Source organism: Talpa europaea (assembly GCF_964194135.1).
Source record: "Talpa europaea genome assembly, chromosome: 15".
NCBI lineage: Eukaryota > Metazoa > Chordata > Mammalia > Eulipotyphla > Talpidae > Talpa > Talpa europaea.
The window spans coordinates 85316398-85328852 of record NC_140083.1 but is presented as its reverse complement, the minus strand read 5'-3'; the positions used below and the strand labels follow the sequence as shown (position 1 = coordinate 85328852).

Below are 12455 nucleotides of genomic sequence, written 5' to 3'. Positions count from 1 at the left end.
TAAATATTATCTTCTTTATGAGGAAAATATATAATTGATTAATTCAGTTTATAGATGAGGAAGCTGAGGTACAGAGGTTGAGAAACTGGCCCCTATATAAGGTAGAAGACACCACCGCACAGGCACATTTACACACAGTGTGATGGTGTCTCCTGCAGAAGGCTCCAGCAGCCTTGAGGATGAAGGCAGGTGATGACATCCAGTCATGTGACATTAGAAGTTTAGCAATAAATAAGATTCAGTCTCCTGATGCCAGAACTTAGGGAAGGCAAATAATCAAATTGTCAGACCCCCCATGTATGCCAAAATATCTTGGTCAAAAATAAAAAATCAATTAGCATAACTAAGTCACAGTGCATAGAAACTTGTGATTTAAGAACCAAATGAGGACTGAGTCTGAAGCCCTAAACAATATAAGGTTAAAAATGAAATGAGAAATGAGTATTTCCTTTAGGAAGGAAAATAGCTTTTAATGAATAAAACCCTTTTGGTGGATAGCTTATTGGTGTAAGGATGAATTTCCATAGCAAGTAAATTTTGCTTGTGAAAAGTTTTCTGACCTATGTAAGGGGAAAATATAAAAACACTCTCACAGATAATTAAATATATTGATTTTTCAGCATTAGGAAATGTTAAGGACTCCAAATGCTTGAATCACATACAAACGTTCTCACATCATTTAGAAAATTAATCATGTCTTAAAGATCAGATGAAAATTATGATGCAAAATCATAAATTATGATGCAATTTTTATCAATTGATATAAATAAATATAACAAAGCTCCTAAGTTTCAGACTGAAGGTATGTGATATTTACAAAACCATTAAAGAATGGGGGATTCCCTGGTGGAGCAGGGGTTCAAGCCTCAACACTATGAAGCTGTCCACAGCCACTGCAGCACAAGTTCGATCCCCGGCCAGGGAGCTACCCCCATGGCACAGCAGACCTCTCCTGTCTCCCTGCTGCTCCCCTCAGTAGTGGATTTCAGTGGATGCGCCTGTTTTGCTCCCCATTCTGGCTGGTGAATCCTCTCACCCTTCCACACCTCTGGCCTGCACCCCAGTTCTTATATGCATAAATAAAAATAAATCTTAAAAAACAACAACACAGAAACAAACAAACAAAAAAATTAACAACACAGAACAAATCCCTGATATTGGGAATGAATAGTTCTACTTGTTCTCTCATTGCTAATGCAGATTTTAAAAAATAAAATTACATACTTTTTTTTCTTTGAAAAGAATTTTTGGAGTTTGTTGTTTTTATCCTCTACACACTTAAAAAAGCTTAAATCAAACATCTGAGAGTCCCAGATTTTGGGCAACCTCCACACCTGTGCTTTTCGTTTTTGAAGAATAACTTCCCCTTTCTTTCAGGGCAGCGCCCACGAGACTTGCGAGCAGGTCAGCGGCAGTAGCGGAAGCAGTGATTGAGACTTCTTTTTCCCCAGTGCACATAACAGCAGCTATTTTGATTTCAATTTCAGAGTTGATATCCCTACAATAATCTTTTAATGCCATATTTCCTTAAATTTTAATTTTCTACATAACTGCTTCCCAACACAATGCAACTACAATCAGAAGACCAAAGAACGACTATCAGCATCACGTGCTCCACAGGCCGCCAAGAAGCATTACGCTGCGACAGAAAGCACATTCCTACTCAACGTTCCCATCATTCCAGGCGGAGGTAATGCCATCACGAAGTAGAGAACAAGATTCACATAACACAAATGGTCACCAATAACACACATGCACGCAGACACTAGCTTTATTCCGATTTTGTCAAACTATCAGAACTGCTTCGTTGCAACTGCTGGTTCTCCAGTTGGCAATTTTTTTTGTTTGCTTGTTGGGAACTGTGTTAACAACTACCTGGAGAGTTTAAAAAAATTTGATTTTGATCTGGTCTTGCTTGTTAGTTGAGCTTTGCCCAGTGATTTTTGGAGTCTCTTTTAATAATTTTTTGCAGTAACAAAACACACAGGTAAACTATATATTTTTAAAATTTCTGTGAGAAAAAATACTTCATCGATTTCTTATTTCTTCAAGTACAGGCTTCCAACAACTGCAGAACTAAATTAAAGTACACATAAAAAAATATATATATACCCCCATTGTTTATTAATTTTCTCACTATAGAAGTACTTAACTAAAGTTGTTATTCTAAAAATTATATCCTCTTGTGAAGAGTTGCATGAACAAACCAAAAATGCTGGCAAATAAACGAGATTGTAGGCAGTTTTCTTAGAGAGTATCAAAACAAACATGAATTACTTTTTAAAATATATCAGAAAATTGTGTTTTTAAAATAACTAGTCACAATTCTGAATTTATTCCGAAGGATACAAACACAACAATCTTGATGATAGAATTTATCCCCCCCCCAAAAAAAAAAATTGCAAACATAGAAGATTCCAGGGCATCTCATACAATATTGTTTAGACAACCAGTAAAATTCTATTACCTTTTGGAGAACGTCTAGAGCGGTGAGCACGGCTTCCTGTAAGCTTGTGAGAACTGCTTCAGTGTAGGACGGGAGGATGAAAGGGGACGCATCTGAGCTTATCGGGACTGAAACAGCGCTGTGCAGGGTAGCTCCCAACTTCTGCAAGTCGTCCATGCTGAAACCAGATTTTATGTGTTGATAAAGAGCTGGAAATATCTGAATCAAAGCTGTAAGAAAAGGCTGGCTGGGAATGAAAGTTAGTTTATCAAAAGTGACAGGAGGCTTGGTGCTCTCAGACCCGATCCGGTACCACGTGTCCCAGGCAGCCCACCAGAGGTTCTGATCCTCCAGCTCATCAGCAACGACAGGGAGCTCGGAGCTGTTACACCTCCCGAGTCTCTCTCCAACAGAGTCTGTCCTTACGAAAGGCCTGCTCAGGCCAGGCCCTGCCATGGGCCCGATGAGGACAGGCGCAGGCACATTGACTGCAGGCGGAGTCTCAGGCTTGTCTGAGTCTCTGACAGGAGACACAATCTGTAAGATTTCTTGGAAACTTTTCAGCGCAGCCAGAGAAACCTCATTGTTCTTGCTGAGCGCCGCTGACTGCGTGTGATCGAGAAGGACGTCCCATGCTTGGGAAAAGCCTCCTGTGTGAGGAAGAGAAAACATCCATCACCACAAAAGTAATCAACGATGTTCTTGCTATTAGACATTGAAGTCTTTTTGGCTTATTTTTTCACTTAAATTCCTACAGAACTAGAAGAAAATATATACTTAGGTACTAAAGTACTATTAATGTAAATTAAAATCATTACAATTCAAAAATCCAGTAAAGAATCCTTTTCAGATATAGGGACCCAGAAGTCACTAGGATATAGCAGAAAATGTTCTGGCCTTAAAACTGAGAAAAATACCATATGATTTCACTCATATGCAGAGAGAGAAATAGAACAAAGGAACAGACAAGTCTGTATAGAAATAGAACAAAGGAACAGACAAAACTATCTGTATGAATTTTAAATAATCTTTCCTTATTTCCCACGTCATTTAACAGGAATAACTTGTAAACCAAATTAAAAAAAAAAAAAGTACATATACCTAAAGGTTGCAATAAATATCTTCTAGTGTTGAAGATTCTTGCTACTCCAGCCAAGGTTAAAACCCACGTCTCAGCCCACTGTTTCTCTGCTGTGTCCCGTGAATGATGAATGAGGATATTGCCACCTCCAGACTCAATCTTTTCTTTGTCTGCAGTAGTAGAAGACTCTCGAACTCGGTCCAGCAGATGAAAGAGAACCTGAAGATTTAGAAAAAGGCATATAAGAGGTATTGATAACATAGGTTAAGTAACAGCACAGGATTTAGGGATGAAAGATTTTACCTAACAGCCTGATCAATCCCCGTGTATTAAAAGAAACTGAACAGGGCCTCCCTTGGTGGCGCAGCGGTGGAGCGCTGGGTTGCGAAGCTGCCCGCAGCCTCTGTAGCGCCAGTTCGATCCCTGGCTGCTCCACGGCCACGGGAGGAGGGTCCCACATGGCGCGCAGACCTCTCCTGCCGCCCACTGCTCCCCTCAGCAGTGTCCTTCGGTCCTTCTGCCTGCTCTGCTCCCCGCTCTGGCTCTGGTGAATTCTCTCACCCTCCCACGCTTCTGACTGTACCCAGTGCTTGTATAAATAAATAAATAAATAAATAAATAAATAAATAAATAAATAAATAAATAAATATTTAAAAAGGAAAAAAAAAAGAAACTGAACAACAGAAGTATTCTTAAATTCTTAAGTTTGTCCTTAAGATCATGGAATAAAAAAATCAAAATATATTGGATAGACTATTCTCTAAGGCTTGTTGAGGTATCAGTGGAGCATCTACAGGGTGAAGAACAAGAAAGGAATGAAGCTTAGAGAGAAGTCAGGCAAAAGAGATGATTCCAGGGGACAGCTGGATAGAGGTTACAACTGAAGCTTCAGGACTACCTGAGAAGGCTTGGAAAAAAACCTGCAGGAAGCAGCTGGGACTCAGGAGAATGAACAGGAGCAAAAATAAGTAAAAAACGAATAGCAAAACAGAAGCACGCTGTGAAATCAAGGGAAGAGAAACTCCAAGGAGATAATAATCAACAGTTAAATGTTAACCAAAAAACCAAGTAGGTTAAGGACTGAACACAGGGCAAAAAACCCACCTATAAACTAAGTACAAATTCTGTGGTTCTCAAAATATGGTCTGAGAACCAGCAGCATCACCTAGGAGTTTTGCACACATACAATTTCTCAGCCCCCACACCACGAGGGAGGGTGTGGGGTCATAAACACTGGGGGCAGGTGATTGTGGCTCAGCAATCTGTGCTTTCACAAGGCTTCCATGTGAGTCTGTTACATGTTAAGCTTTAAAAGACTCTGAAGTAGAATAATGCAGAAATTGAGTTACAAGGGATAAGGGAATGCAGGGAAGGTGAGGGGGAAAAACTGCTGAGAATTAGACACCAAGATTAACAATGAAGCTATCTGAAAGGAAAACAAGCAGCAGAGAAAATGAGGGTTTGTTTTTTTTTAAATAATAAAGGCGACTTATGCATGTCTGGGATCTGAAAAGGAGGCTGGGGATGGAGCTGGAACACTAAACAGATGAGGTAGCTGGGTTTTAAATTTTTTTTTTTTTTTTTTTAAATAGAGGCATGTTTTATTTATTTATTTGTTTGTTTGTTTTGTTTATACATGCACTGGGTATAGTCAGAAGCACGGGAGGGTGAGAGAATCCACCAGAGCCAGAGTGGGTTGCAGAACAGGCAGAAGGACCGAAGTACACTGCTGAGGGGAGCAGCGGGCGGCAGGAGAGGTCTGCGCGCCATGTGGGACCCTCCTCTGGTGGCCGGGAGCGGCCAGGATCGAACCGGCGCTGCAGAGGCCGCGAACAGCTTCGCAACCCAGCGCTCAACCGCTGCGCCACCGGGGAGGCCCCGGTTTTAAATTGTTTTTATGAGAAAATATACATTAATTTTTAAAGAAGACGTTTTGGAGTCCACTATGCTGCCACTGTCAAACTTCACTTACTTCAAAAATTCACAAAAGCAGTGAAAGGATTATAAGCAGGATTTTATTAAAATCAAACAGATGGACAAAAAAGGAGAGCCCTTTAGTAAAGACGGTATAAGGTATTAACTTTTATAAGAAAGTTTGAACAAGAGGATGAAAGAAAAATAAAGGAAAAAAGAAAAAATAAAATTGTATATTTAATGAACAAACATGTAGAATTTATAGATTGGAGATTGCTTTGTTCTGGTGAGTCTGCAAGCAAAGTCCACTGCTGTTGATATTTTTTTATTTGTAAAATTCTCACTTGATTACATGGTATGTGAATTCTGTGTGGTGGGGAAGGGAAGGACAGAGGCAGAAATCAGACAGGTAAGAAGAGATAATACTTTAATATTTAATTTGTTCTGTGTGAAATATAATTTAATATGACAAAGTTAATGTTTTCTGTCTAGTCAAATGTACAAAAAGACGGAAATAAATCCTTACAAAGATTACTTTGGTACGCTGGGCCCAAAAGCACAGAAGCACATGGCGCTAACAGCTGCCCCACAGTACCTTCCAGATGACAGTGTGCCACGTCGAGTGCTGCAGCAGGGTGCCATGGGCGCCCACCGTGGAGAAGAGGGTCTGCCCAGCGCTCTTCCGCACAGCGGGGCGAGGATCCACGCACAGCTCGCCCAGCTTTGCATAGAGACAGAGCCACAAGCAGTCAAACGGCGGCGCGGGGTGGAACGGCCGGTTTAAAGCCACTCCTTTTTCTTCTGCCTGCTTCTGCTGTGCTGCCTCTTCCTTATTTAATTCTTTTTCAATAGTTTCCCCTCTTTGGAAAAAATAATCTGAAATATTCCACTAAAAAGCAAAAGTAGAAAATGATTATTTATAGATTTTATTTTAAATGTATAAATCAAAATGCAACATATGGTGGTGGTGCCTTTCAGAATAAATAAAAAACTCCTTCGGAAATCCCTTTTCTAATAAATGCATTAGAATGCAACATCTCTTGCTCTGTAAACTATCCTCATCTGATCAGAGAATCTGGAGGAAAATCTTATGCTAACAAAATTAAAAAAAATTTTATCATGAAAAATCTGAAGAACATAAAGATAATCATTTTAAAAATAGGTAAATAAATTGATATACCTTCCATCTACAACTATCAGCTATCAACATTTTCTGATTAACTTCAAGTTTAAATTTTATATTCATTACTAGATAAAGGCATTAAAAAAAACCCAAGATACCACCATCACCCCACAAAATTAATTCCTTTTCATCATTTAGTAGTATTTTACAATTTCATACAAGAAAGAGCAATTACTATCTCCAAACATATTTATGACATCATTTCCAATCACAACAAGGTATGTGAACTTGAGAATTATGCCAATTTAAAAATGTAGAGAATCCAACATCCAAGAACATAAATGTAGAATAAAGGAGGTGAAATCTAGCAACAATTTAAGCCACACCAAATTAACCAACTACTCTTTGGGGGCAATTATATATACAATATGCTTTCCCATAATTACATTTTAATAATAAGCTATTAGTTTATCTAGCTTATGTGAAAAATTTAAATTTGACTTCAAAAACTTGATAATGTACACACTTAAAAGAGTCTATATAATTGTCTTTAAATAAATGTATAATGGGAACAACTCTTTCCATTTTCTTCATGCAGATTTATATTACCCCAACTTAGATTTCATTATCTCCACATTCAAGACGAGTGAGACGAGGCTCAAGACGCAGAAAAATGGAAACACGCGCGCATCTTTTCCAGCGGGGCCTCCTGCCAGCACACGCTGTCTCTTCATAGTGACACCATGTGGACATGGTAAAGTCTCTCATGAAAGCTTACTTATTAAATAAGTCGTACATGAAAATGTTGCTACCAAAGTAATATTGAAATCGATTAACCATCACACACAAAGTCAAGTATTTCCCTTGTATGCACAATTATTTGTTTACTAAATTCTTTCATGACAAACCTTGTCCAAAGCCAAATCTGAACCTCAATAGCACAATTATTCCAACTACTCTGTTATTAATAATTATCTCCTAAGTGATGTTCTTTAATCCTTCATGCAAGATAAGTTTGTTACTTATTTAAAACTTTAAAGCCAAAGGCCAAAGAAAGTATATTTGTTTAGCATTCATTCTCTCTATCTTAAGAGAAAGGCAATAAAACTTACCAATAAGCCTATGGAAGTTAAACTAATATTAAGCTCCTGGTTGTGAAGTCCAAAGCTACCCGCAACGTCGACAACTATCTGGAGGCACATGCAAGGCATAGTTGGCAGAAAATCTGTAACAACCAACTGAAGACACTGGAATGCAGTTCTTATCAAAGATTCTCTGAAAACAGAAATTTAAACCCTTGCAATTAAAAGAACTATAAGTAAATATATATACCTTAATAGTCTGAGCTAAGCAAAATTTTATGATAGAATTTGAGCAAGAAAATCTTCCCTCATATCAATCTTACAACACTTCTACATTCACATATGTATAAAAAAAGATATAAAACAAATAAAAATACTCTCAGAGAGATATAAAATAAAAACAGTAAACTAGAAAAGGGAAAAAATATTAACATCATTATTATTTCTATTTGCATTTGCATCAACGAGACAAACCAACCTTCAGGCACTGAATGAAGAAGGGAAAGTAATTACAACTACATTTCTCCCCCAATGAGCCCCGTTCTCTAACACCGTGTCTAGCACGTGTGAACACACACACTTCACAACTGAGTGCAACTGAGCTCCCCATTCTTTCATACTATGTCTTATTTAAAGTTCTGCAAGTGCCTTTAGAGACATAACAGATGGACCTTGAAGAGAGTATGTTTAGTGAAATAGGTCAGAGAATGAAAGACAGACACAAGATGATTTCAACTTACCTGTACAATACAAATAACCAAAAATTGCAACAAAATAGGCCACCGTCTAGCCTTAGACATAGTGACAATGTTACTGGCCACTAGAGAAGTGCGGGGGGGGGGGGGGGGGGGGGGGAGGCGGGGGAGAGAAGCAGTCAGGCAGGGCACCAGTGGCTTGGGGGAGGATGGTGAAGTATATGCACATATGCAGCAGTAAAAACCCCAAAATTATAATAATCTAAAAATAATGATAAAATAAAATCTGTAAAAATTACTATTTTGAACTTCAAGTGAAAAGAATAAGAAGTATTTGTTTTTAGAGAGAAGTTTTGGTGGTGAAAGACAATGAAAATGAATTATAATAGCTAACACCTACTAAATGCTTACTATACCATGTACTTTCTAAGTGTTTTACTAGCATTAATTTTATCCTTACAACAATGTCCTATTTTACAGTTGCACAAGGAGGAACTGCAGCTTGATCTAAACTATGACTAATCTCTTTCCACTTTAATCACCTCAATATTTTGTAATACTTAAGATACATTATTAGCACAAATGAATATGAAAAAATACCTTTTCATAATAATCTTAAGGATCTTAAATCATATAAAACTCCTAAGTCAGTCATCAAGATGACAGTATAAGTCCTGCTGTAGAATTCCAAACAAATACATCTAAATGTCTGCTAAATAGCTCCACGTCAATGGCCTACCTTAAACTAAACAGGTCTGCACATTTTGTCCCATTTGCTCTTCGCTCCACATTCCCCGTCTAATGGTACTGCCTCTCAGCTAGATGCTTCTCCTGGCATCATTCCTGACTCTTTTTCCTAAGTCTTCCTTACCCCGTACAGTCCACCTGCTGAACAGCTCACACCCTCTCACCACTCACCTCCAGAGAGCCCTGCAGACTCATTTCCCTTTCTCCCCTCCACGCTGCTGTCATGACAACAGACCTCAAGTGCCTATCTGATTGCATCATTCCTCTTTTTAGTATCATAAAATGGATCCCAAATGTTTTGATGATCAATCCAATAGCTTTATATTCTTATATAAATGTCAAATAAATAACAATTTTCTATTCTTTCAAAACACAAGTGAACTCTAAAAATTCCCTCTACCCCACACAGGGGGGCATGGGACAGGGCTGGGGGGAGGTGGGTTATAAGAACTATACCAGATCTTAGACTTAGGCAAAAAGGGCATATTAAAAAAAATTATCACTACCGCAGTATTTTAGGTGGGTTTCCCTTGATTCTTTCTCATTTCTTGAATGTGAATTTTAAACACCTACCCTTGATCATTTCTGATTGCTCCCATGACTCCAAGCACTAACGGCCACCCAGGCCCAAGACTGTCTCCCTGACTCTGCAGAATCTGCAGCACACACTCTAATTGCTTGAGTCGGATATCTGGATGGTTAATACTGGACATCTCCTTTAATGGGTTCAATAAAAGCAACTGCAGCCTCTGCAAAGGGAAAAACAGTCATTAGGAAGAGATGCCCCAAAAGAAGGAAAGGCTCTTTTGTTGCTTCTTAAGTTTAAATTTACCTCTACTCAGACCGTATTGTAGACAGAATTTTTTTAAAATAAATGCTAAATATGGTTTCTTTGGCAGTAATCATCAGAAGTTTATTGTCATGTATTTAACTGTTTAATGAGGGAAATGAAAAACAATCTTAAAGATGTTAGATTTCAGGATAAATGAAGAGTGACCTATGTTAGAAGTTATTAATTACAGACCCATAAAGAACTGAATCTCACTAAGAAAATACACCTACACATACTAGCTAAGTTTGGAGAGAGGAAAACAATTCTCAGTTTCTACAATTATCTTCCATTTACTTTATTAATGTATAGTACATATGTTTCAATATAAAATTCCCAATAATCTTAGTTTCAGTATCATTTCCAAGAAGGCGTTAGTTTTTTTTAAAGTATATGTCTACCAATGAACAAATATGATAAATATGATAAAAACCATCTAGAAGACAAAAAAAAAAAAGCACTGCATTTCATTTCTTCTAGCACCTCAAAGAACTTGTTTCATTTTAAAACTTGTTCCCTCCAAGGATTTATTTGTTTCATTGATTGACCAAACATTTATTAAGCTCTCACTATGTACCACATAATAAACTGAACATTGAAGATACGGACAAGGGTTTTCTTTTTAAAGAACTTAAAAATTATAGAAGGAAAAATGTATGAAATCACTAAAATGCTAGCTCTATAAGTACACAGATTTTTTTTCTGTTTATTATTTTTTTTCCAAGAGCTAAAACACTGCCAAGTACATAATATGTACTCAATAATTACTTGTTGTTTAAACTTGCAGAATACAACTATAATACAGTAAGGTAATAAAGGGAATGGGAATGGTTGTTAAATGCTTAATCCTACTTAATCTTGAAACAATAAAACTTCAGGGACATGTTAAACACTGTAAGAAATACGTGAATGATTATGGGAGTCAGGCAAAGGAGTCATGACACAAGTAAGCTCTTCAGTTATATAAAATAACTTTATAATTATTTAAAACCAAAAATCTACTGTGCCAGTCTCTACTGTCACTTGATTTCTCTTCGTGCAATGGTAATGAGAGGAAGAAAATGAGAGACAGGTAAGGACCAAAGCAAAGGAGACTAATACACATGGCCCCAAATGAAGCTTTAACATTGCAATGAAGAGGAACCTTCTAGAATGGGAAACCATTCTATGCAACTTATTAACTTAACTCAGTGCAGTGTCATTTATTTACCTGGTTCTGTGAAAGTGGAGGATCATGGTTAAATGTTAATCCTGCTTTAATAAGTGAGGTTAAAGCTTCTGCTCCCCATTCTCTCATTCGAGAGTTTGGGTGCTGGCACACCTAAAACATACACGTCGAACAAAAAATTAAGCATTTAATTTGTATACTTCAGTTACACATCACACATCAATCTGAGAAAAAAAATATTAAGACGTTACATTTTCTATTCTTTCACATTTCAAAAAACACATCAAACGCGCATCATGAGGGTTGAACGGAAAATTACATCCAAAATGTATGTAAGCTTACCTTCTGAATAAGGAGCAAGAGGAAGCAATAGAGAGACAGAAGATAAAAGATGAAACTAAATAAGTCACAGAAAAGAAAAGATTTCATAAAAGTAAATAATGCCAGAGTTAAAAAAAAGAAGCAAATTCATACTAAGATTCCTAATTAAGTCCATCCTCATAATCAAATCCTGTGTTAAAATTTTAAAAACTTTTTTTTTTTTGCCACTTTATGAGAATTTCTATTAGAAATCTATATATATCCTTTAAGAACTCATAAATGTAATCCCAAGAAAATGGGTGGGGGAAAAGAAAAAGCACAAGCTCACTAGATTTCATTAAAAATAACACTTTCTCTCATTAATAATGTAAAATGATCATGGTAACCTAAGCCTAAACTATTCATAAACATATATATACAAGCAGCTGATTATTATGAATCATCCCAAGCTGAACTCAACAGAATACATAACTAGATAAAATTTCCTGGCACTATCTATAACCAGTGAAGCCAAGAAGGTATTTCTCCTTGAAGAAGAGCTCCCCATAAAGAAGTGGTGTTTACTACTAACTCTTAGCCCTGACTGTCCTGAAGTCTCAGAATTAGCTGAAATGGAGGTATCTGGAGACTGTATAATAAAGGCAAAGTGTCCCAAAACAACACCTGAAGTAGTCATCAGAGATTTCACAGATATATCCTATTATTAGCCCAAAAGGGCAACCTATTTCTTCACCAACAAATACTACAAAGATTCAGCCCTCAATAAAATATACAAATGAATAGGAAAAAAAGTTGAATAGTATTTTTTATGGTTATCTCATTACCCAAACCATTAGTTCAATGTGTACATCTTATTCTTAACAAAAACGTAAATATTTAAAAAAGTTACCTCAAGCAGATGACCAGTTAGAGGTCTCCATAAAATCTCTATTCGATGCATGTTAACTAGACCGGTTTCTAACAATTTGGCAACAGCAAAAAGAGATGGTTCCTAGGGAGAAAACATACTGCATTTTAAAGCACATCAACTATGAATGAAACTAAAAATA

At 37.2% G+C, this 12455-nt stretch overlaps 1 protein-coding gene across 4 annotated transcripts in view; it reads right to left on the bottom strand.

The window, feature by feature from the left end:
- Window positions 1–12455, bottom strand: part of MON2 (MON2 homolog, regulator of endosome-to-Golgi trafficking) — a gene marked incomplete at both ends in the record, with an annotated part of 61674 nt that overhangs the window by 17921 nt on the left and 31298 nt on the right. For all 4 annotated transcript variants that reach the window (XM_084254992.1, XM_084254991.1, XM_084254993.1 and 1 more), the window contains 7 exons: window positions 2468–3096; window positions 3548–3746; window positions 6037–6330; window positions 7677–7839; window positions 9662–9837; window positions 11128–11238; window positions 12296–12397. In XM_084254992.1, the coding sequence (XP_084111118.1) occupies window positions 2468–3096; window positions 3548–3746; window positions 6037–6330; window positions 7677–7839; window positions 9662–9837; window positions 11128–11238; window positions 12296–12397 (1674 nt within the window). The remainder of the gene's footprint in view (window positions 1–2467; window positions 3097–3547; window positions 3747–6036; window positions 6331–7676; window positions 7840–9661; window positions 9838–11127; window positions 11239–12295; window positions 12398–12455) is intronic.